Below are 24,464 nucleotides of genomic sequence, written 5' to 3' on the forward strand. Positions count from 1 at the left end.
TACTAAAAAAGTTGGGTGTTGCTTATCTGAAATTCAGCTTTTCCTGGGTGTCCCTTATTTTTATTTGCTAAATCTGGCCACCCTAGAACTTGGTCTACTTGCAATAGGGGCTGGCACACAGAATATCTGGATTTCTGGCTTTTGTAATCCAAGATGGGCAAGAGAGAAAGAGATTAGAAAGCTTTTAGGTCATCAGCCACCCAATGTGGAGTCATTCTGATTGTGTTTGCTCTACTGCACAGAGAATATGTTTACATAATATCACAAAATTTACGAAGTTCAAAGCAGAATCAAACTATATTTTCATTTTAGAGTTTTTTTACTTTCTTTGGGTAGGGGGAGGTATAGATGGTTATGAATAAAATGCCTGCCATGGGCAAAGAATTTTTTTATTTTTTTATTTTTTTTGTTTTCTTTTTTATATCCCTCCTTGTTCCACGAAAGGAATTGAGAGGGTTAATAGAACTACGCAAAATAAATATGGGAGTGGAACATGAGCTCAACAAATTGCAAAAGGCCCTGAGTTGTGCGTATTTTATTGTTCACACAGGTACTGGAAGCAGGCTGCAAATCTGACTTCCCCGAGTCCTCACAGGGATGGAAACATGCTCCAGTTTCCATAAAATCACAGCCAGCCTCCATACTCAAGAGAGGCACAACTCCTCCTCCATGGAGACCCAAGAAGCTTCTCCAGAGCATCTTCAGTGAGATCTCTGTGAAAGCTGGGGTTCTGGGTGTGCAACTGCTTCCCCAGGACCCTTTGGCATGCGCCTGTGCCTTAATACTGAAGTTCCATGGGTCCAAAACAGTGCAGTCCAATTCTACATCTCTGGGACACTAGATCAATTCAAGAGTAGAAGTGGGACAATCTGGGGACAGTGAGAGAGGCCTGCAGAACTGATGTGCCTAAGCGTTGTTCTTGAAAGCCGGACATTTTATACAAGATTCCCCAGCAGTGAGTTTGAGGTCAGAACCCTCAGCGAAGACCTGGGGGTCAAATTGACCAAGTGGTCCAGATCCAAATGCTTTGAAGAGCCAGCCAGGTGGAAGGGCGAAGGTCTTCATAAGAAAGTAAAAGAGCCTGTACAAGGAGCAGAGCTTCATTCCGAGGTAGTTGCCTCAAATATAAAACGGACCATTTCATGACCACACACCCCCCCCTTTAAGGCCCCAAGGACCCTTCTTCCCCTTGGTATGAAATCCAATTCCTTCCCCTGGCCCACAGGACCCAAGACCCTATGTGGTCTGGCTCCTCCTCCCGTCTCCCATGCCATCTTCCTCCTGCCTATTGACACTCCCAGCCTTGCCTTCTTTCTTTCCCTTAACCTGCCCAGACTCTGCCTCTGCTGTTCCCTTTCCTGATTCAGCCCTTCCCCCTTGAAGCTTAGTGGGAACATCACCTCCCCAGAAAAGCTCTCCCCCATTACCCTGTGTAAACGTCCCCTGTTGCTGGAACTCAGCACCTTTGCCTTTCATGGTCCTTCCCTGAGCTTGTCATCACTCTTAGGCATTGCACAAGTATTTATCAAGCACCTTCTATGTATCAGGCACTGAGAGTGAAGCCGATGAACAGATAAATAAACCAATATAATTACCGTGCTAATTGAGTGCTCTGATGACTCAGTAGTCATGGTATGAAGGATGATGTAATCCTACCTTATCAAGGCATTTGATTTATAGCTACTCGAGGTAAACATGCTTGGAATTCAGTTGAGGGGGGAACTCAGGCACTATCCTGAATGATGGTCACCCCAGTAGGTTATGAATATGGTGACACTTGGTAGGCGGTTACTTAATGTTTGTCAGCTTAAAGATCCGAACAAGGAGTGGGTGGGCTGGGAGGGGCAGGGGAGATGGCTGCAGGAGCAACAGCACCTGCAACGATGCAGTAGGGCTTAAGTGAGGCGCCTCTCCAGGCTGGGCCTCAGATGGCCGCTGAGCCCCTGGAGAGAAGGAGAACAAGATCCAAAACCTGGCTAAGCTCAATGGGGGAGAGATCGCCTTGCTCTGTCTGCAAACAGAGAACTTGTTATGAACTTAGTGATGGAGTAATCAAGTGACCTGGGAGAGTTCTGGGAACTGGGTAAGGCTCATTGTTCCGGTTTTACCCACCCATTGTTTCTCAATTGTGGATGAGTTTGAGTGCTGGAGGTCTGAACCCTGAAGGGTGGATCACGGCTTCCAGAGCGCAGAGGGGAGAGAATTTAGAGATCGCAAGGAGATGGGAGCCATTGAGGGAGTGAGAGGTGGGACTGGTCTTTGGGGATTGAGAGGCAGGGAATGGGGCTCTTGGAACATCCTGGCGAAAGCTGCTAGAAGGAGCATCGCAGGAAACCAAGTCTAGGACAAAGTCACGAAGGGCAGTAGCTCTTGTTTTGGTGTGGGTGGTGCGGTGTGGCCGATCACAGAGGAGGGTCGTAAAGCCTTCCCCAGCCTCTAGGACTTGAATCGGGAGTGGCCAGGCAATTCGCTTTGGCCCATGGGACGATAAGAAACAAGACGCGAGCAGCAACTTGAAGGTGCTCGCGCACTGGGGTTCTCTTTCTCTTGCTGCAGAGGAACCCTGTGGTGACCAAGGTGTGAATAAGCCAGCTTGCCTGTGGGATAGGAAGACCACATGGAGCAGAGATGAGCTGTCCCAGATGAGGCCCTCCCCAGACGCAGGCCCCAGCCAACACGCCAGCTGATCACAGATGTTCAGGAGAGTCCAAATGAGATCCACCAAGGCAGCCCAGACTAGAAGAACTGCCCCGCCGGCTTGCAGAATTGTGAGCTAAATGAATGGTTATTGTTTTAAGTCAGTATGTTTGAGGACAGTTTGTTACCCCTCAGTAGCTAACCGATACAGGTGTGTGTGGGGGGGTGAGGGTTGTAGGGAAGAAGGCAAGTCTCAGTTGCTCGGTTCTTCCATTGATGCCGATTCGGTGCCAGGCTGTGTGCTGGCTCTAAAGTTTTCACAATGGGCACGGCAGACACGGGCTCTGATGGGGCAGAGCACCAGCCAGCAGTGGCCCCTGACAAGGAACTTAGCCATTTCAGTATCTCATGGCAAGTCCAGGAGGTGCTGTGGGAAGTGCTGGGGATGGAGGTGAGTGGGACCTAGGGTAGAGGTGGTGAGAGAGAGGGCGCGTAGAGACTTCCGGGCCATAAGAGAGTCTGGATGGTTGAGGAAAGAACACTGCCACTTGGCAGGAGCAGTGTACTTCAAAGGGGCACACGTTTCCTCCGGAGTCACGGAACACTCCCAGGGGAACCCCAAGGATACTTGCAAGGCATCCATTTCCAAGGCGCTGAAGTACATAAATAAAGGTAGTGTATCAGTGGTATTAAAACTTAATGGAGGGCGCCTGGGTGGCTCAGTTGGTTAGGCGACTGCCTTCGGCTCAGGTCATGATCCTGGAGTCCCGGGATCGAGTCCCGCATCGGGCTCCCTGCTCGGCGGGGAGTCTGCTTCTGCCTCTGACCCTCCCCCCTCTCGTGCTCTCTGTCTCTCATTCTCTCTCTCTCAAATAAATAAATAAAATCTTTAAAAATAAATAAATAAAATAAAATAAAGGGCCAAATAATTAATATTTTTGACTTTGTGGGTCAAGAGGATATTACAGAGGTTTGATAACCCTTTAAAATATGAAAATCTTCTTAGCTTTTAGTCAATAAAATAACAGGCAACCAGCCAGAGCTGGGCCATAGGCCATAGGTTGCCAGACTCAAGTACACATCATCATTTAAAATAACTACTTACTTAAGGAGTCTTCTGTTAATACACATTTATATGGCTTCCATATTAATTTGCTATGATAAATAATGTGGCAGGCAACAATGTGTGTAAATCCTTTCATATTTATCTATTTACTCCCAAAGGGTAAATTCCTAGAAATAGAATTGATAGGTTGGAGCATATGATATTTTATTCTGTGATACATATTGTCAAAATATTCTCATTTATATTTACATTCTCATCAATTATGTACAAGAGAGCCTGTTTTACCATGTACTTATCAACACTGGATATTATCAAACTTCTAATTTGTCAGTCCAGTAAGTGGAAAAAAATGGTATCACACTGATGTTCTTACACTTACTATGACTGTCTTTTCACATATTATTGTGAATTTATTATTTACAAATTCCCTGTTTGTGCTTTTTGCCCATTTTTCTCTGTGATTTTTTTCACATTGATTTGTAAGAACTCTTTACATAGTAGGGAGAGGAATACTGTATAATTATGTGCAATATTTTTCCCCCCAGTTTTTCATTTTTCTTGTTTCTGGTAATCATTTTTCCTTTCTGTTTTAGAAGTCCTACATTTTATCTGGTTAGGCTGATAGACCCTTTTACTATATAGTAAAATGTGTCTAGTATGTGTGCCATGCCTCTCCCCTTTTATGATTATGAAAGCATTTGCCTATGTTTTATTTTAGTGCCTTTTTATGGTCTTTCTTTTACATTTTAACCTTAGGTTTATTTAGAATTTATTTTCAGGTTCAAAATGAAGCAGAGATTCACCTTTATTTTTTTAAAGATTTTATTTATTTATTTGAGACAGAGAGAATGAGAGAGAGAGAGCACATGAGAGGGGGGAGGGTCAGAGGGAGAAGCAGGCTCCCCGCCGAGCAGGGAGCCCGACGCGGGACTCGATCCAGGGACTCCAGGATCATGACCTGAGCCGAAGGCAGTCGCTTAACCAACTGAGCCACCCAGGCGCCCCGAGATTCACCTTTATTTATTTATTTTTTGAATAAGGATAGCCAGTTTTCCTAACACTATTTAGACCTCTTTTTTTTTTTTTTTAAAGATTTTATTTATTTATTTGACAGAGAGAGACACAGTGAGAGAGGGAACACAAGCAAGGGGAGTGGGAGAGGGAGAAGCAGGCTCCTGGCTGAACAGGGAGCCCGATGTGGGGCTTGATCCCAGGACCCTGAGATCATGACCTAAGCCAAAGGCAGACACGCAATGACTGAGCCACCCAGGCGCCCCAGACATCTTTTTTTTTTTTTAAGATTTTATTTATTTATTTGACAGAGAGAGCACAAGCAGGGGGAGTGGCAGGTAGTGGGAGAGGGAGAAGCAGGATCCCCGAGGAGCAGGGAGCCCAATGCGGGGCTCGATCCCAGGACCCTGGGATCATGATCTGAGGTGAAGGCAGTTGCTTAATCAACTGAGCCACCCAGGTGCCCCTATTTAGACATCTTTAATCCATGATTTTGAACCCCAATATAAATTTCCATGCATAAATTGAGCCTAAAAGGACTCATTAAAAAAAAAAAAAAACCTCACAAGGTATCAAGGAACTGAGTATTTTGATTCTAGCAATTTATTCACTCCTGGGCTTAAGTGAAGAATTCCTTGAAATACAAGGTATGCTTTATCTTTAACTGGAAATTTTTAAACTGATAACAATCTGTATATCAAAGATAAAATTCTTATTATTCGGGTTGATAGGATTGTTTGTGTTTCCCCTGAGCAGAAGGACAGTTATTTAGAACTGAGAAATATAACTCTACCAGTGCTGTGCCTTTGTACTTTATCTGTACATATGTGTGACCACCATTCCAGACAGAAAATAATTTGCACAATGAGTCGCCAAACCTAAGGAGTAAAAAAAAAAAAAAATCATAGGATGACATTTTACCAAGTTTAAAGAGTAAAAAAGGCACCAATTTGGATGCAGTCTTGGCTGAATTCCAGCTCCAGAGTTCACAGGTGTGCGGGCCCGAGAACGGCCCTTCCCCCTCCATGGGCCTCAGCTCTCTCTTCTGTAAAATGGGCTAATAGTTAGAACACCTGCCTCACACCGTTGTTGGTGTGACTTGAGGAAGAAGGCAGGAATCCACTGTGTCTGGGGTTAGCCATTGCTATCCAAGGACCTTTACACCTGTGGTCTTAACTTAAACTCCCTCCCCATCTCACACTGACACCTCCAGTTTCTGTTTTTTTATTGAACAAGCCAGTGCCTGACTGCAGAGTACACTTAGCTGAGTCCTTGACCTTGGCTTTGTTCCTGTCCACCCCTACCCCACTGCTCCCGGGGTCCTGTGCCCGTTACAGTCCAGTGCCACTTGACTTCCATTCTTGTTCCAGCCCAGAAAGTCCTGGCCCAGCCGTGGGCACGACCTTGTAGCTCCAACCAGAGGTTGCCATGTCTTTTGAGCCCTCTCCATTGGGCTGCTGGCTGGGGTCCCACTTGGTCCCGCCACCTTTCCCTTCCCCTTGAGGATACTTAACTCTCACCGAGGTATTTGCACTCCCAGAGAGGATGATTGGGAATGCAAATGTTTGCTCTTACTGTCAGAATTTCTGGCATCGTGACAGAGGGCACAAGGTGTCTGACGGTCTGGGGGCCGGTCATCATGGTGGCAGCCATAAACGTTTGCCATGGTAGTTCATCTGAAGGTGACTTTTGCTCTCACATTTTGCCTTATGTAACAGTTATTTATGTGTCTGATACATATCCCTGATTTAACTGTAGAGTTCATGAGAGATTATCTCTTAATCACCTCTATTCTGGGTAGAAAGGTGGCCACCCCAGGACTAAGGAGTTGCCCTGCCCCTCACCTACCAGCAATTGTCTGTGGTCCTGAAACACCAAGGACAGTTTTGCTTGCTCAGATTTCAGGATTCTGAAATGAAAGCTGTGGAAGAAAAGAGAGTGTGTTTAGTGGATTCTTTGTTTCTTTCTTTTGTGTAAGGGAAAGAAACCCAGCTCCAACTGGCTGAGGAAAGAAGACCTGAAAAGGCCAGGGAAAGTCCAGCATGGCTGATTTGGGGGTTGGGTGGGGGCGCGGATGGGCATAATAAAGATGTCACCCACCTTGTTCTCCCAGTTCGTTCTCTTTGCCTCTGTGTGCTTTCCATTCTCTTCAGGCTCATCCCTCACGGTGGCAAAGACCGATGCTGGTGGCTCCTTGTGTCTTGCCCCCATCCCCGCCCCCAGCAACTCCAGAGAAAGAGCATGTCTCATTCCCAAAAAGCTCCAGAAAAAAATGCCCAGAATTGCACGTTCATGGTCATGTGGAGCATAAGTTCATCCCTGAGCCAGTCAAGATGACCTGGGGCTTGGAGTGTCTGCTTGGCTGGACCCAGGTGGTTGTCCAGCCCTTGGAAGGGTGGAGAGGACAGGTTGGGGAGCAGAATGGTGGAGGGAGGCTACCAGCTCTGCCAAAATCATGTAAACTGAGAGCCAATGGAAGACCTGTGGTTTCCCCCAGGAAAATAAAGAGGCTGTCACCAAAAGAAAGAGGAATTAGCTCTTAAGCAGATGCTAATGCCAGATATCCATTACAGGGGCAGAGAGGTGAGAGAGCAAGTGAGAGAGAGAGAGAGATGTTAGGGAAGCCAACCACTGATACAGAGGAAAAAGGCAACTTCTGTAATTTTAAGGAAAAAGGTTATTATTTTTTTTTTTGGTGAGCAATCAAGAAAGCATTATTATATCCATATTCATAGTAGCATTATTCACAATAACCATAAGGTGGAAACAACCCAAACATCCATCCATGGATGAACTAGGATAAACAAACTGTGGTCTATCCATACAATGGAATATTATACAGTCTTTAAAAAGAAGGAGGTTCTTGGGCGCCTGGGTGGCTCAGTTGGTTAAGCGACTGCCTTCGGCTCAGGTCATGATCCTGGAGTCTCAGGATCAAGTCCCGCATCGGGCTCTCTGCTCGGCAGGGAGTCTGCTTCTCCCTCTGACCCTCCTCCCTCTCATGCTCTCTCTCTCTCTCTCTCTCTCATTCTCTCTCTCAAATAAATAAATAAAATCTTAAAAAAATAAAAAATTAAAAAATTAAAAGAAGGAGGTTCTAACACCTGCTACAACATAGATGCACCTTGAGGACATCATGCTAAGTGAGCTAAGTCAGACATGAAAAGGCAGATTCTATATGATTCCACTTATATAAGGTACCTGGGGTAGTCACATTCATAGAGACAGAAGGTGGAATGCTTGTTGTCAGGGGCTGGGGGAGCAGGGAGCATGGCGTTATTGTTTACTGGGTAAAGAGTTTTGGTCTGAGAAGATGAAAAAATTCTATAGATGGCTAGTCCTGATGGCTGCACAATAATGTGAATGCACTTAATACCACTGAAATGTACACTTACAAATGGTTAAAATGGTAAATTTTTAATGCTTAAGACGAGCCTCAGACCAGGAGAAAATATTGCGTAAAGTAGAGAAAGGATTTGTATCCAGAGTATTCCCAAAACTAAATAACAATAAAACAAGGAACCAAAATTTTAAAATATGGGCTTTCAAGATTCGAACAGACATTTCAACAAAGACATGTTGGTGGCAAATAGGCACATGAAAAAAAATGTTCAACAAAATGAGTCATAATTAGTGCAAATTAGAATGTCTAAATTCCAAAAGACTGGTCATACCCACTGTTGGTGAGAATAAGGAGGCACCGGAAGGCTCATACACTGCAGGTGGGAATGTACATCCATTCCAGAAAACAGCTTGGCAGTTTCTTAGAAGTTGAACTCACACTCACTATTCCTCTCTGAGGAACTCACTCAAGAGAAATGAAAGCACACGTCACCAAAAGACTTGTTACAAAAATGTTCATAACAGCTTTATTGGCAGCATCCCAAAACTGGACCATGTCCATCCGCAGGGGAGTGGGTAAGGAGGTTGTGGTATAAACCGTACAATGGAACATTCCACAGCAACCAGAGGAAGAGGACTCCGTACATGCTAGAATGTGAATGAATCTAAAATAAATACAGCCAGAAAAAGAAGCCAGATGAAAAAGAGCGTATACTGGTTGATTTCACTTATGGAAAATTCTGGAAAACCCATACTTATTTATAGTGTCAGAAAACAGATTTGTGATTGCCTAGAGACAAGAACAGGGTCACAAGGGAACTTTGGGGGACGATACATACGTTCATTGTGATGATGGTCTCATGGGTAGATACATACATCAAAACATCAACTGTATACTTTAAATACGTGTAATTTATTGTCCATCAGCTATACCTCAGTAAAGCTGTTTAAGAAATAAGTTTTAAAAATCCAAAAGATACTTCTGGTTTCTGTTTTGAGATAGTTTACCTCTTTTTTTTAAAAAAAATATTTATTTATTTGAGATAGAGCAAGAGAGAGAGTGAGAGAGAGAGCACAAGTGTGGGGAGCAGAGGGAGAGGGAGAAGCAGGCTCCCCGCTGAGCAGGGAGCCCAACTCAGGGCTCCATCCCAGGACCCTGAGATCATGACCTGAGCCGAAGGCAGACGTTTAAAGACTGAGCCACCCAGGTGTCCTGAGATGAAAAGCATAGGCGCTCCAGTTAGCAACTGACTCTGAGCCCAGTGACTTAAGACCTTCAGTGAGTTGCCAGGTCTTTGAACTTTTGATTTCCTCGTCCACCAAATGAGGACAGGACCTGCCTCACAAGATTGCCATGAAGAGTGAGGAGTCAACAGGGTCATGTTTGCTAAATGCTCCCTATGACATCTGGGATAGGGCTCGTTGACCCCTAAACTTTGTCGTTATTGACCACAATTTCAATTACTGGAATAATAAAAGGTGTAGTGAAGCCTTCTGATTTTTTTTAAAAGGCGATTTCTAAATGCGCATATTCTCATATTTTATAGGCATAAAATGTGGCAGCCCACGAACTAGAGACTGAATTCGGTGCTCTCTTCTAGGGACCCCAGATTGACTGCAGATTTCCTCCTGGTTTTGTCCAGAAGGTAACTTCCTAAACACAGACTGGTTTATTTGTAACTTTTTATTGAAGTGTAATATACATGCAGAAAACCACACACACTGTAACAGCTCAGTGAATTTCCTAAGGTGAACTCACCCTGTTGGGAGCATCCAGATCAAGAGACAGAAGATGGGCAGCATCCTGGAAATCTCCATGTGCCCCGTCCTTTGCTTACTTTTGAACTTCACATTGTATGACGTGTGCTCTTTTGTCTCTGGTTTCTTCCACTTCGTGACACTCATCTAATTGTTAGCCAGCCTACATGATTTACATTTTCCATGAGACTTTCTTACTCCCTTTACAAACATTATCATCTCTTTTTTCAGACTTGAAGGATGAGTAAGATTTTGCCAGATTCAGGAAGCAGTTGTGGGTAAAGGAAACAGACCATCCAGAGGCTTGAGGGTATATAGAACTATGGAATGTTCCGGACACTAAAAAGAGACATGCGTTCTGGGGAAGATATTTCCTACTTAGTTCAACGGTTTTCATAATTATGATCTTTCAGGGAGTTCCCAGAGTTTTCTACAATAAACAAGGATGAAATCAATATCCCTGTACATATACTCCTACTTATTGGAGCTTTTCTTTTATAGGATCGGTTTTCAAATATGAGGCTTGCTGGGTCTGTGAATTTAAATATTTGGTAAATATTGCAAGATTGTGTTACAAAATACTGTAGCCATTCACATTTCTACCAGCAATGCGGGAACTGTTCTATTCCCCCCGCCCCCCCCCCCCCCCCGCCCTGTCAGCTTTGGATGTTAATCAGTTTTTAAAAAATTCCTGTTCTGTTGCTTTCAGTTGAATTGTGGTGTTTTTTTTTTTTTTTTTTTTTTTTTTCTGGCTATTAGAGTGATTGTCTTTTCATGTTTGCTGGCCATTTGGCTTTCCTCTCCTGTAGAGTTATTTAATTTGGATAGCAGACAAAAGGATAACAGTGGAAGCAAAAAAAGACGAGATCGTGCGTGTGGATTAAGCTCTTGGTGCCAGCTCACAGGAGGTCGTTAGTAAATGGTGGCTGTTATTCTACCATTTTAATTATTGTTCAACATAAACAGATGGTGACAAATGAATGCTTACCGATGAGACTGAGTAGGCTGCTTAGTCCAATGCCCTCCTGGTTATAAAGGGTTCTAAGTAACCGACATGTCCATGTCTGGTTACCAGTGATTCAGAAGACATCAATATCTGGGGGCGTCTGGGTGGCTCAGTCAGTTAAGACTCAACTCTTGGTTTCAGCTCAGGTCATGATCTCCGGGTTATGGGATCGAGCCCCAAGCTGGGTTCCCTGCTCAGCGGGAAGTCTCCTTCTCCCTCTCTGACTCCCTGTTTGCTCTCTCTCTCAAATAAATAAATAAAATCTTTTAAAAAGACATCAGTATTTGAAGTGGACACTGCAGGGGAGAAAATAGGGTGCTGGTGGCTGCTATGGGGAAAGAACAGGCTCAGGTTCCAATGAAACCCCCCGCTCAGCAGAGAGAAGGAGGAGCAGACTAGACTCTTTTCCAACAAGTAAGTTGCCCTGAGCTCCAAGTAACCATATGCTGCAAACGGCAGCGCGGTGATTTTGAGGGAAAGAAAGTCACAGCTTCAGAAAAAGCTGAGAGGTTCTGCTCTTAAGTTTCTGTGACTGTCCATCTCAGGATCAGCCTGAATTGTGAAACATCTGCATTACAAATAGTGGCCGGTTTCAGGAAGAAATTATTAAGTTGAAAGCCTAGTTTGGCCAGGATTTTGGGAGGGAGTGTATCAGCTGGAAATATTCTCTGCTACAAGTGATATGAAACTCAACTCCCAGTTCCTGAAACAGGACATACATTGTTTATTTCAGAGGCTCCCAAATTTTCTTGGTTCACGCCGTTCCTGGGCCAAAAGGAAGACCTAATAGTCCTATTTATTAAATAAATAGTTAGGTCCAAAAAACATCATATTTATGTCTGAACAACTTAGTTGTAGCCATTTGAAAAAAAATAATACACATATATTGAAAGGAAAACCATTTTACTTCTATTTTAATTTCATTCTCAAATGACTATAAATAACTCAGTTGAACTGAGTTCTTAAATAACTTCCATTCTTAAATGCTACAGGTGGGATGTGGGTACCTCTGGGCACCGCACAATTTCCCAGACCTTGAAATTGGACTGGACACTACCACCTACCTTTCCTCTTCCACATTGATTTTTATGTGGTACTTAACTTTTTACTATGGCAACCCCCATAAAACCAGCTTTGCAAAGACATAAGGTTATTGGAAGGAATGTAGGGCTATTTAATATTACGACTTTGAACAACCTTGAGCTAGTCATTCACATGGTGTCTGACAGATACTGAGCATCACTATATTTCCCTTGAAATTTTTATAATACCCTGTAGTCCCTCTGTGAGTTCAGTGCAGCTCTCTGGGGTGCCCCGGTACACAATCTGGGAAGTGCAGGTTTATTTAACAAGAAAGCCTGAATGAAGTAGTTGATCTTGGACTTACTCTGGGGGCTTGGTGGTATCATCAAAGATCCACCCTTCTGGCAAGTTGTACCTCATGGTCTTAAGATGGCTGCTGTGGAGCCAGCATCATATTCTTGCACCACAATGCAGCTATCAAAGTAAGAAAGGAAGGAAGGGCAGTGTGACGGGATAAAATAGACCTGCTTTTATACTCCATCTGGACCTGGTGGTGGATGGCAGACAGGTACCTACAGTTGCAGAGACATCTTGAACTAAACAGGGATCTAAACAGGGATTAAAAATTAGGCCTCAGTCATGTCAACCAAACCCGGGATTGGAAGCCTGAAAAGTTGGCCAAGCCAAACAAGTTCTTAAGAAGACACTATCTCCCTAGCCCACCAGTTATTTTAATGGTTTGGGGAGACCAGGCATTGTGTATGGGGACATCAGGCCAGGCAAGAAATCCTGAGTTGTAGAAACACGTTGTTTTGCCGAATGACATTCAGTTTTCCCCTGGAGAACCGCTGGTTTTGGTGCTACTGAGACCAGCCCTGGCTCGGGCGAGGGAGGGCATGTCTCAAGGACTGACATCTAGTTGGCCCAGGGGTCAGGGAGGGTGGATGCCTGAGATTTGAGTGCGGAGTAGAAGCTGGCCCAGGGGGCAAAACAGGACTCCGAATATGGGGAACAGCATGCGCAGGGAGGGGTGCGGGCGCCTGGCTTATCTGACACATTGTTTAGGGTTCATGTGGCAGGAGATGAGTCAGGGGTTGGACTTGATATAGGAAAGATAGGGTCCGAGGTCGACGGCCAAGAAAGAATTCCTGAGACATCTTTGGTGCAAAAAGGTGGTTTTATTAAAGCACAAGGACAGGACCCGTGGGCAGAAAGAGCTGCTGTACTGGGGTCATGAGGAGCGGCCCATTATATACTTTCAAGTTGGGAGGGGTTTAGGGATAGTGCAAGCCTCCCAGGTATTTTGGAAACAAGTTTTCCAGGATCTTGAGGGGGCTAGCTATTGTTGGGAAAAGGTCATTTATTACTGTTTGGTAAAAACTCAGTCATGAGACCCTTCAGATGTATATCAGTGGGTCATATGCTTGGGGGATGATTGCCAACGTGCATCTTGGGGGGTAGAGATAAAGGAAGTTTCCAAAGGAATTTTTGTATGTTAAAGTAGACTTACAGGGTCCTGGGGGGTCAGGCTAGGATTGCCTTTTGCCCCGAGAGAAGTATCAACATTGAGGCAGCAGAGCTCCTAGAGGAATGTCACTCTGCCTGTTTTAAGGACTTGTCAGTGGGCTGTAGGTTGTCAGGAAATTTAATAATTTCTCTTCTGCCTTTGTTTCCCACATCAGGACTCACAGTCTCTGTGGCTGGCTCTAGGAGTTTGGTTTTGCCTTGAAAGCCACAGGAAGGGCTGACAGGTTTTGATGCAGGGAGGGACGTGATTAGGTGGACAGTTTGGGGAGCAACAACAACTGCCCTGTGGCAGAAATTTCCGGTGCTCACGAAACGCCTTTCTTTTGCCTCCTGGGCACACAGACTACATTTCCCAGACCCTTTTTTTTTTTTTTTAAGGTTTTATTTATTTATTTGACAGAAAGAGATGCGGCTAGAGAGGGAACACAAGCAGGGGGAGTGGGAGAGGGAGAAGCAGGCTTCCTGCTGAGCAGGGCGCCCGATGTGGGGCTCAATCCCAGGACCCTGGGACCATGACCTGAGCCGAAGGCAGATCCTTAACCGACGGAGCCACCCAGGCGCCCCTCCCAGACTCCTTTGTGGTCGGGCGAAGCCACAGGACTGAATTCTAGTCAATCAAATATGGATGAAAGTGCTATTTGCCACTTTAGGCCTAGCTCATAAAAGCATCCCGAACAACCCCCATGTCCTCTCTTTCCCCATCTGCTGGCTGGTGACTTAGATGGTGAGTCCCTAAGGTGGCAGTGGCCTGGATCCCCGAGTCACCATGTCATAAAGGGCCTGCTATGAACTATTATGTCAGCAATGAATCAATTCGTATTATGTGAAGCCATCAAAACGTTGGTTTTTTTGTTGCACGGGTTAGCCTACTCTGATAAATAGGTACTCTGACAGACCATAATAATAGGGATTATTGATGGGGCACCTGCTCTGAATTGGGCCCTGTGCTCAGTGCACTGTCTCATATTAGCTCACTTTTCCAGAAGAAAACACTGAGGCTGAGAGAGAAGCCAGCAGGCGAAAGGAGAGAAGCCTGACTCCCCACCTGGACCAAAGTGCCCAACTGTGCCCTCCTGGTTCCAGTATGGGAGGAACAGATTAAAATTGGGTGAAGCTAGGGTGATGAGCTAGGTGATGAGGAGTTATAGCAGGCCCAGCTGGGAGTTCCTGCCTCCTGTGAAATGGGGAAGATACTAGATGATTGTAAATATTAATCGACGGAGTGCACGTGAGGTGTCCAGGGCGGGGCCTAGCCCCTGGCCGGTGTATCATGACCATTTGATTTTTTTTTTTTTCAAGAGACTAAGCAAGAACTGATGGAGGCCTGGGTGAAACCAGGAGAGAAATGTTCTGGAAGCAGCTCTTGGCAGGACTGGGGCAAAGCGTGAAGAAGATGGGGGAAGCAGAAAATTGGACAGTTGTCTCGTGTTGCCATTTGCAAGGACACTGGAGGAAGGGTGTAAGAGACATCATGTATGGTGTGCAGTGGGCACAGAGGAGGGAGGGTACGGGTCTTAAGATAATCAACCCTAAACTTTCCGAAATGTGCAGATATTCAAAAGAGGGGCTGCATTCTGGAGCCTCCAGCTGAAAAGAGCTTTCAGCAAACTGTCATACCCTTGATGCATCTTCTCTGTCCTGAAACAAATACTTTTTATCTATACAACCTTGGGCAATTTCTTCAACTTCTCTGTGCCTTGATTTTATCATCTGAAGATAGGGATAAGAAATCACAGGGTTGTTGTGAATAGATGCGGGGGGCTTAGCACAGTGTTGGATATGTAGGCATTTTCATTAAATTCTTTTATCGCTGACCTATTTCTCTATGCATCTCTATCTGTACAGAAAAACACTCAGATAATAGTTATGAGCACTGAAAGAATCTTCGCCTGCCTTATTCATTGCTACATTTCCAGTTAGCTCTTAGAACTAGTTCATGGTAGGTATTTAAATATTTGTTGAATGGACGAATAAAGAAACCCATCTCTCTCCTCTTCTTTCCTTCCTCCGACCCTCCCCCATCCTTCCCTTTGTCCTTCCCTTCCTTTCTTCCTTCTTTCCCTCCTTGCTTCCTTCCCTCTTTCTTTCCATCCATCATCCATCCATCCACCCATCCATGCATCCATGCATCCATCCATCTTAGAAAGGCGGTAGACTGCAGTGGCTTAACCCACAAGTTATTTTTTCCCCCCAATTGTGGTTAAATACACACAATATAAAATTTACCATTTCAACCACTTTTAAGTGTATAGTTCAGTGTCATTAAGTAGTGCAACCATCCATCTGTAGAACTTCTTCATCTTCCCAAACTGAAACTCTGCATCCATTAAAAAACAAGTCCCCAGTCCCCTCTGCCCCACCCCCACCCCTGTCAACCACCATCTACTTTCTATCTCTATGAATCTTACTGCTCCAGGGACCTCATGCAGTATTTGTCCTTTGTGACTTAGCCCACCAGTTTTGCAATCACAAAACCGAAGTGACCCTGGGAAACATAACTTTCCTGAATTTCCACTTCCCTGTGTATAACATGCTATAATAATAGTACCCACCTCACAGGGTTGCTGTAATGTTTAAATGAGATACTACATAGAAGGGACTTAGCCCAGTGCCTGGCAGGTAGAAGGCATGTAGAAATTGCTCAATAAATATAAATATATAAACATAAATCTGTATTCTTAATCAGTAGATGCTGGTGTTGTGTTGATCGTGTGTCTGGCACTGTTGTAAGCTCTTTGTTATATTAACTCATTCAAACCACACAACGACCCCACATCGCTAGTACTCTTACACCATCCACAGTGGAAAGTTTCCACGACCAGCTGACGGCAGAATTGGGACTGAGATCCAGGCAGCCTGTTTCCAAAGCCCACAGGCTATCCCATGGCGCATGGTGTCGCCTTGGCTGCCTCTGACCATTGGGGGACGGTCATCCATCCACACACTCAGTCCTGGATCAGCCTTTGAGGGTGACTGAGTGCAGTTGTTGAGCTACGAGGAGATGTCCGAGGGAATCCGTGGAAAAAATCACTGAAGAGGGGCGCCTGGGTGGCTCAGTTGGTTAAGCGACTGCCTTCGGCTCAGGTCGTGATCCTGGAGTCCCGGGATCGAGTCCCGCATCGGGCTCCCTGCTGGGCAGGGAGTCTGCTTCTCCCTCTGACCCTCCTCCCTCTCATGCTCTCTGTCTCTCATTGTCTCTCTCGCAAATAAATAAAATCTTAAAAAAAAAAAATCACTGAAGATGAGTTTGCCATTATTCCCCACACACGCGGTCCCAACTCACTGGAGCCCTCCTCCTACCCACATGCTGGTGGACCCTGATGGTGACCTCAGGGAGCTGGGGGTGCTGGGCCCTGCTGGGGAAGGCTTGGAGCGCTCTCCAGGTGATGCGGCTAAGCCTGTGACTTTTGCTCATTGGCAGAAAGCTCAGCAATCCTTGACCATTCCCTGCCCTGCCCATTTGAGATAAAAAAAATATGTTTCCTCTGCTGGGCCCCAGGGCCACCTCCCACCCCCGCTTTATTGCTTTCTTGGCACCCTCGGGGAGCCTCTGCAGCCCTTTAAAAGAGCCAGAGCCTGAAGCAGATCAGCAGCCCTGGTCCCGGAGATAAGAGGGTCCAGTAGCGCAGGTGTGGGTTTCCCAGCCAGCTCAGGCACGAGCAGGCTCCAGGTCGCTTTGGCCCTGATGTCTGCAGAGGTGAGCTCCCTGCTGCCTCTGTCACTGGGCCGTGCAAGGGAGTGCTGAGAATCGATTCAAGGCTGTGGCACTGGGGGCTTCTTTCTGGGCTCTCCTCCCACCCGTGCCCACTCTCCCTTTTTCCTACCACAGGCAGCTATGTCTATGTGTGACCCTGAATTTGGCGGTGGCAAGGCGAAGGCGCCAAGCATGGGGGGCAGGTGTTGTGGGTCCTGGTACGAGCGGTTCCTGCAGCCCTGTCTGGTGGAACTGCTGGGCTCTGCCCTCTTCATCTTCATCGGCTGCCTGTCGGTCATCGAGAACGGGACGGACACGGGGCTGCTGCAGCCGGCCTTGGCACACGGGCTGGCCCTGGGCCTCATCATCGCCACACTGGGGAATATCAGGTGAGACGAGCTCCCAGCCATCAGTCTGGGCTAACCTGGGCAGCGGGGGGTGGGGAGCAAGGCTATCAGTGGGGACCCTGGGCGGGTACTCGGGCTTCCAAGTGCACTGTAGATGGGAGTGTGCGCTGGGGAGTCAGACTGCCCGAGTTCGAATCCTGCCTCTGCAGCTTATGGGCTCTGTGGCTTTGGGTAAGTCCCTCTCCAAATCCCAAATAACAGGGGAAGAAGAGAGGTGTTTTTGTTTTTGTTTTTTTTTAAAGATTTTATTTATTTATTTGACAGAGACACAGCGAGAGAGGGAACACAAGCAGGGGGAGTGGGAGAGGGAGAAGCAGGCTTCCCGCGGAGCAGGGAGCCCGACGCGGGGCTCGATCCCAGGACCCTGGGATCATGACCTGAGCCGAAGGCAGTCGTTTAACCAACTGAGCCACCCAGGCGCCCCCTTTTTTTTTTTTTTTTATAGTTTTTTTCCTCAAGCCCACACATATTCAATGCTAGCCAAGTGCCAGGCACTGTTCTAAGCACTTTCTACATAGGAACTCAGTGAATCCTCATAACACCCCCTGGGGGTAGTTGCTATTATTATCCCCATTTTCCCGGTGTAACCTCAAAAGGCCACGTGACTTGTCCAAGGTTGCATGGTCAGTAAGTGGCAGAGCCGGGAGGCAAGCCCCAGGCGGGCAGCGTGGGAATTACGTGACAGAGAGAGCTTAGCCCGCACCAAGCGCTCGGTCGCTGTGTGGTTGACATTGGGAGGGGGTTTTACTCCAGCCTGGAGAAAAGCAGAGTTCAGCTTTCGGGAGCTCTTTTTAAGGGGAGGCCAGGATACCTCTCTCTGTCTACTAATCTGGACTTGGGGGTCTCATTCTGACTGGTGGCTGCATCTTTCAAGGGCTGGAGCTCTGAGTGAGTCTGGAAGGAGTTGAGGGATGGTCACCCACCATGTTCTTTCTCTGGGCACCGTGGGGTCTGGGTGTAGGACAGGAAGGAGGCTGCTGTCTCCTCCCCGGCTCTCCCCCACATCCCTCGCCCCACCACCTGGCACCTCCGGGAAAATGGGTGAGATCTGGTGCCTGTTTTCTACTCTGGCAAGGTCCTGGACTCATTCTGGCACTGCAAGGCCAGGCTTGGGGGCCGGCTGGCACATTCTCTCGGGGGCCGGCCCAGACCTTGGTCTCAAGGCTTCCTTCTGCTTTTGCGGGTGACAGTGGTGGACACTTCAACCCTGCGGTGTCCCTGGCAGCCATGCTGATCGGAGGCCTCAACCTGGTGATGCTCCTTCCCTACTGGATCTCCCAGCTGTGCGGGGGGCTGATCGGGGCCGCTTTGGCCAAGGTGGGTAATCCCCATGGGGGCTGGGCTGGTGAAGTGTGGTGAGGGGAGCAGGGAGTCAGAGGTGCCCAGCTCTTTTCCCGTGGGATTTTCCTCCAGCGGGATTGGGTGCATCCTTTTCTCCCGAGAAGGGGGCCTTTGGTTTTCTCTAAACATACCCTGTTCTGTCCATATCTGGACACAGCCCTTCCCTGGACAGACCAGGAAGCAGAATTTGGGGCTTGAAGTTTCTCTTCCTGAGACCATTTCTGGCTTTAGAATGGCTTTGGATAATGTTTCTAGTGTGTTTTCATTCATTCATTCACTCATTCATTCATTCATTTACAAGTTCATTTACTTGTTCCTTCCTCCCTCCCTTCCTACCTACCTACCTACCTACCTACAAACTGAGAGTTACTCTCCTTGAGAAACTCCCGGACTAACTTTTCCAAGTGTTCTCCAGGTTGCCTGCTTTTAAACAGAGTCCCTCTACCTGTGACGGGAGATAATATTCAGTTTATGTCTGGAACCTTCCCTCCCACCAGGACGGCTAGCTCCTCCTCCCCGCCACAGTTTAATACTTCCACATGTGACTGCACGGATGGACCCCTTTCCTCCGTCCTTCACTTCCTTCCTCCCTCCTTCCCTTCTTTTTCTTTCTTCCCTGTTGCTGCTAAGTCTCAATCCAACCAAGGGCCCTTTAAGATGTAGGCCTTGTGGGCACATGTGTTAGGGGGCATAGGGTGGGGGGTGGGGGGTGAGGGGGTGCCTGTCAGCCTGGCTGGGCTTTGGTCTGTAGCTCCAAGCACTGGCCCATTGCAGATTTGGTCTTGAGTCCCTGTTTGCTGTCCCCCCTGCCCTGGTCTCCCCGTGTCTGCCTCTGAGACCCCCGCTCCCCCATGTGCAGAGTGGGGGCTGGACTTTCCCGCTCTGATCCTCCGCGGAGAGCAGCTCCCAGGCCCCCCGCAGGCCAGGCCTCTTGCACACCTGGCCCACACGGTGGCGAGCAGTGCAGGGCAGAAGCTCTGGTCACGGAGCACACCCTTCCTGCGAAGCAGTTTGCACATCTTGATTCCTTAAATCTCGCCGTGATGTCCCAAGAAGCCGCAGTCAGTTCTCAGCGCCCGAGCTGGGAGCTCTGATTATCAGCGCCCCCACTTTATGGAGGAGGAAACACAGGCACCGCGAAGTGTGTCCTTGACCTGAGTTCAGCAGCGCTGGTGAGCAGTGGAGTCCAGATTTAGGTCCGGGGTCCAGAAGCTTGCTCTGCCGCCTTCCCCCTCCAGGTGCTGGGATGACCCCTGAGGCTCGTTACCTGGGAAGCTAATGGCGCTTCAGCATCAGGGCTCCCTCACCCCTTCCAAGGGGCCTGACGGGGGCCTGGCAGTGGGTTCATCTGGCCATAGGTGTTTGCAGAGTTTGTTGAGTAAGGTATTTTTGTATTCCTTTTCTCAAAGAGGGTCATCTAGTTACATAAGCTTCGGGCCCACAACACCTGCAGCCACTGATCCCATTTTACGGATGAGCAAAAGGAGGCTCAGAGAAGCCCAGGGGCCCTCACTGCGCCACCCAGCAGAAACTGGAGCGGACTGGACAGACCGTGCTGCTCTAACGGCTGGGGGCTTGCGCTTCGAGGCCCCTCCCCTCGGCTCCTGCCCCCACGGGGAGGCTGAGCCGCTTCTCTCCACAGGCAGTGAGTCCTGAAGAGAAGTTCTGGAACGCGTCCGGGGCGGCCTTTGTGACAGTCCAGGAGCCGGGGCAGGTGGCGGGGGCGGTGGTGGCGGAGCTCATCCTGACGGCACTGTTGGCGCTGGCCGTATGCATGGGCGCCATCGACGAGAGGACGCAGGGCCCTCTGGCTCCGTTCTCCATCGGCTTTGCCGTCACCGTGGACATCCTGGCGGGGTGAGTCGTGGGCCAAGCTTTGGCCCTGGAGGAGGTCAGGTCTGCAGAGCTTACCTGAGGGTCACAGACTTGGTCGCTAACAGGGGCCACGGAGGTGATGCAGACAGAGGAAGCGGGCGGACATCCGCGGACAACGGGGAGCGGTGGGGGCTGGGGTGTCTGAGGAGGCTCCACTGGGCACCTCCATCCAGTAAGCTGTTGCTGGGACGGAATGTGGGCCTCTGGTGACCCTCCCAACGTCACTCCAGGGAAGCCGGAAACCTGCCTTCTCATGCGAGGTTTTCCATTTTCTGTAGCGTCAATAAGACATTTCTGTCGGCTTGTTTGGTCAGCCAGTGGGCAGCCAGGCTTTCGCCTCAGACTCACACGGAGCTTCCACACCCACCGACTCATCGAGGCGGAGCCCCTCAGGGGGCTCGGGAAGGGGTTAAGGAGACAAGGTTGGGTCAGGGATTATTTCTCCCATTCTGTATATGAGGAAACTGAGCTCAGAGAGGACACAGTGGACAGTGGCAAATTAAGGGACAGACGTGGGACAAGAGCTCAAATCTCCCGGTAAAGGGGACAAGGGAGCCGCTTCCTAATGTCCACCTCCTTCCTTCCTCCTGGACACGGAACAGAGTCTAGCCTTTCCTGGCTCGGCCACGCACCCCTCCGGCATCCTTCGGTTGGGAGGCGGAGTCTGGGGAGCAGGGGGCGATGTGTGTAAAGCTGCAGCGGTGCTTTGCTGCCCCTTAGCGGCTATTGGTTCATTTGCAAGCCAATCGACCCGCCCTTTCGACTGTGGCTGCTGGGCGTGGGATCTGGTGAGACCTGCAGGACCCCAGCTTGCAGGAATGGGGCAAGGATACAGACACCAGAAGTAGAGAGGTGCTCCTGGAGAACAGCCTCCCCCTCCCCCCCGTAGGATACTCTGGACCCCAAGCTTGTGGCACAACAACGGCCTCAACTGGGTTAGCTAGATGAGACACTTGTCATGAATTACACGTGAGTCACGGGTCCTAACTGCATGATCTCATTCACTCCTGATGACAGCCTATGAGGTGGGTCCTTGACCTCAACTGAAACACGGAGGGGTTCAATAAAGGCCACACATTTAGAAATAGCCAGGCTGGGTTTTGAATCCAGGTCAGCTTGACTCCAAAATTCACGTAGCTGATGACTGCTTTTTCAACGTTGCAAGAACCTAGATCCACCTTCTCTGCCTGTGATCACTGAACACTCTCTGCTGGCCATTCTTCTAGAAGGGTGTGGAGGGGATGACAGACAAGCTTTCACTTCCTGGTGCTAATAAGCCTCTTCCCCTGTGTCTTCTTTGGGATCCCCCTAGAGCCCCACGATATGCGGACTTCAAGAGGGCTTCTGGGTGGTGGCCTAGCTGGGGAAATGAACTTGACGTGAATGGGGGTCTGGCTGGGATCCTGGTGACCATGTGGCTGGGTGTTTGCAGGGGTGCCGTGTCTGGAGCCTGCATGAATCCCGCCCGGGCGTTTGGACCTGCCGTGGTGGCCAATCACTGGGACTTCCACTGGATCTACTGGCTGGGCCCGCTCCTGGCCAGCCTGCTTGTGGGAGTGCTCATCAGGTAGGAGTGTGACCCCGGGTCACTGGCCCCGCTGATCGGCCCCTGGTGATGGTTCCCAGAGTGCCCAAGGCTAACATCTCACTTGGGGTTGAAGAAGGGAAAAGGGAGGCTTCTTCAGAGGCAAAGATTATGGCTCTGGGACCTTTGGTTGTAAGGGACAGAAATCCATCTCAACACACTTTATGTCACAAGGGGGAATTTACTGGCTCACATTAAGTGAAAAGTTCACGGGTAGCACTGGCTTTAGGTGGGTGCTCAAGCAATGTCTTTAGGCCTTGGTGTTTCCCATGGGTTCTGCTCTCCTCTGAGCAGGCCTCATGTTCTGAGAGGCTCTCCAGGAGAGGCCGAGATGCTCACCAGGAACTCTAGGCTTATATCCCAGCAGCTTAAAAGCTCCAGAGGAACTAGAGCAAGGGCTCTAGCAAAAGTCCGGGGTCTGATGTTCACTGGTTTGCATTGGCCCAGCTTGGGTCATGTCCACCTCTGAATCCATCACTGGAGCCGTGGGGGTCAGACATGCTTATTGGCTGTGTCTGGGGTCGGGGCAAGGTCAGCCTTCCCTGCACAACCATGTGTACCAAGGGTGGGGGAGGAGTGGTTCCTCACAGGGTGTCGTACAACTCCAGGGGGCCCCATCCACACAGAAAACCGTGTACATGGTGCCCCCGAGAGTATGCCTGCTAGCACGTGCCATTCACATGAACGACAGTGTAACCAGTGCTCCCTGGCATCGTGCGGTATTAGCAGAAGGATCATATCTACGTGACTCCTTCTTCCTGAACTCTTGTCTTCTGAGCCTCCAAGGTCTGTAGCGTCCTTTCTTTTCTGCTTCTGGTCATATGGGGATTAGGGTCTGGATCTGGTACCAGTTGGACCTTCCTCCCACAGTCTGGGAGAGCACTGTCGCTGGGCTGGCCTGGTGTGAAGTGTCTGCCATCATTGCTCATCCACAGTCCTGGCTTAGCCTGATAATTCTCTGTCTGTTGCTTTGGGAATGGCAGAGATGAGCATCTTTAGGGAAAGAGTTGGAACACAAACAGGAAGGAGTTTCTCCCTTTCCCCAAGGGGATTTGACTATTGAGGCTGGAAAGGCTCAGGAAAGCATCTCTCTGGAGAATTCTGGGCCTGGAGACCTTCGGTGAAGGGCTGGGTCTCTCCCCTTGGAGGCTCGGAGACCTCATGGGGCCATCTTTTCTGTAGGCTCTTCATTGGAGATGGGAAAACCCGCCTAATACTGAAGGGACGGTGACACTGAGCTGGAGGCTTTCCTGCGGCCCAGGTGGCTTCTGAGGACCCACCCGGGTTACAGACAGGCCACCTCCTGCATTTCCTGCTGGGGCAGAGGCCCAGAGCAGCCGCCCACCCGCTTCCCCCGCACGGGCGCCTGGCCTCCCAGATGACACACCGCTGCCAAGTTCTGAGGATGCTCTAGGTTCTCCAGATTTCTTCGTGCTCATCAGAGACCTCAGCCTGGGGAGCGCATTGCCAGCCCTGCCTGGCCCGGCACCACACAACAGAGGGGTTTTTCTTGACCGGGAAGCTCCCAGGGCAGAAGAGCAGTTGGAAGAGGTGGCTGTTTACATATGAATTCATTTCCCCCACCCACTTTCTTTCTCCTTCTTCTGGCCCCAGACTCCTCTGTTACAGAAGGGCCTGCCGGGCTCTGTTTCTTTGCTTCCTGAGCTGCCAATCTAGCTTTGCAATAAATAGTCCAGCATTTCCTTTGGCGTGGACTTGCTTTTTGCTTCAGAAATGAGCACTGCGGGGGAGGAAGCAAAAGTCCAGGTTGGGCCTTAACGGCCTAGAGTCTAGTTAGCTGGGCCCTGGCTTAGAGTCCAGTGCCAAGGTAGGTACTTCGGATGCAGGCCACCCCAGAGCCCATCTCCCACTCAGCCAGACCCATCTTGGACCTCTGCCAGGAGCTCAGAGTCCATCTCTGATCACAGTCTGCAGGGTCCTGCTGAAAAGCCCAACACAGAGTCCAGGGTCTGAGGTAGTGCCCAGCACTACCTAGGATATGGGCCAGCCCACTCAGGGCACTCCGCTGGGGTGAGGGTGGAGATGGGGGCAGGCCAGAGGGGCAAGGATCTCCCGAGGAAATTGATAATGTGGCATAACATGGGTCTGGAGAGACAGTGGTCTTTGGATGCAAGATACAAATATCACAAATAGGGAAGGATTTTTCAATCCTTGCTTAAAGAGGAAAATGC

At 48.7% G+C, this 24,464-nt stretch overlaps 1 protein-coding gene across 1 annotated transcript; it reads left to right on the forward strand.

The window, feature by feature from the left end:
• The first annotated feature begins 2,253 nt into the window (after positions 1-2,253).
• AQP8 (aquaporin 8) lies at positions 2,254-24,047 on the forward strand. Its single transcript, XM_064592869.1, has 8 exons — positions 2,254-2,768; positions 9,604-9,702; positions 14,670-14,829; positions 17,200-17,453; positions 18,662-18,788; positions 20,455-20,669; positions 22,120-22,254; positions 23,455-24,047. Exons 3-8 carry the CDS (start codon positions 14,716-14,718, stop codon positions 23,501-23,503), a joined length of 894 nt encoding a protein of 297 aa, XP_064448939.1. The 5' UTR covers positions 2,254-2,768; positions 9,604-9,702; positions 14,670-14,715; the 3' UTR covers positions 23,504-24,047.
• Positions 24,048-24,464: the final 417 nt, after the last annotated feature.

The sequence above is a fragment of the Mirounga angustirostris genome, unplaced genomic scaffold (assembly GCF_029215605.1).
Source record: "Mirounga angustirostris isolate CCGP_5_RB_7025 unplaced genomic scaffold, mMirAng1.0.hap1 SCAF_5, whole genome shotgun sequence".
NCBI lineage: Eukaryota > Metazoa > Chordata > Mammalia > Carnivora > Phocidae > Mirounga > Mirounga angustirostris.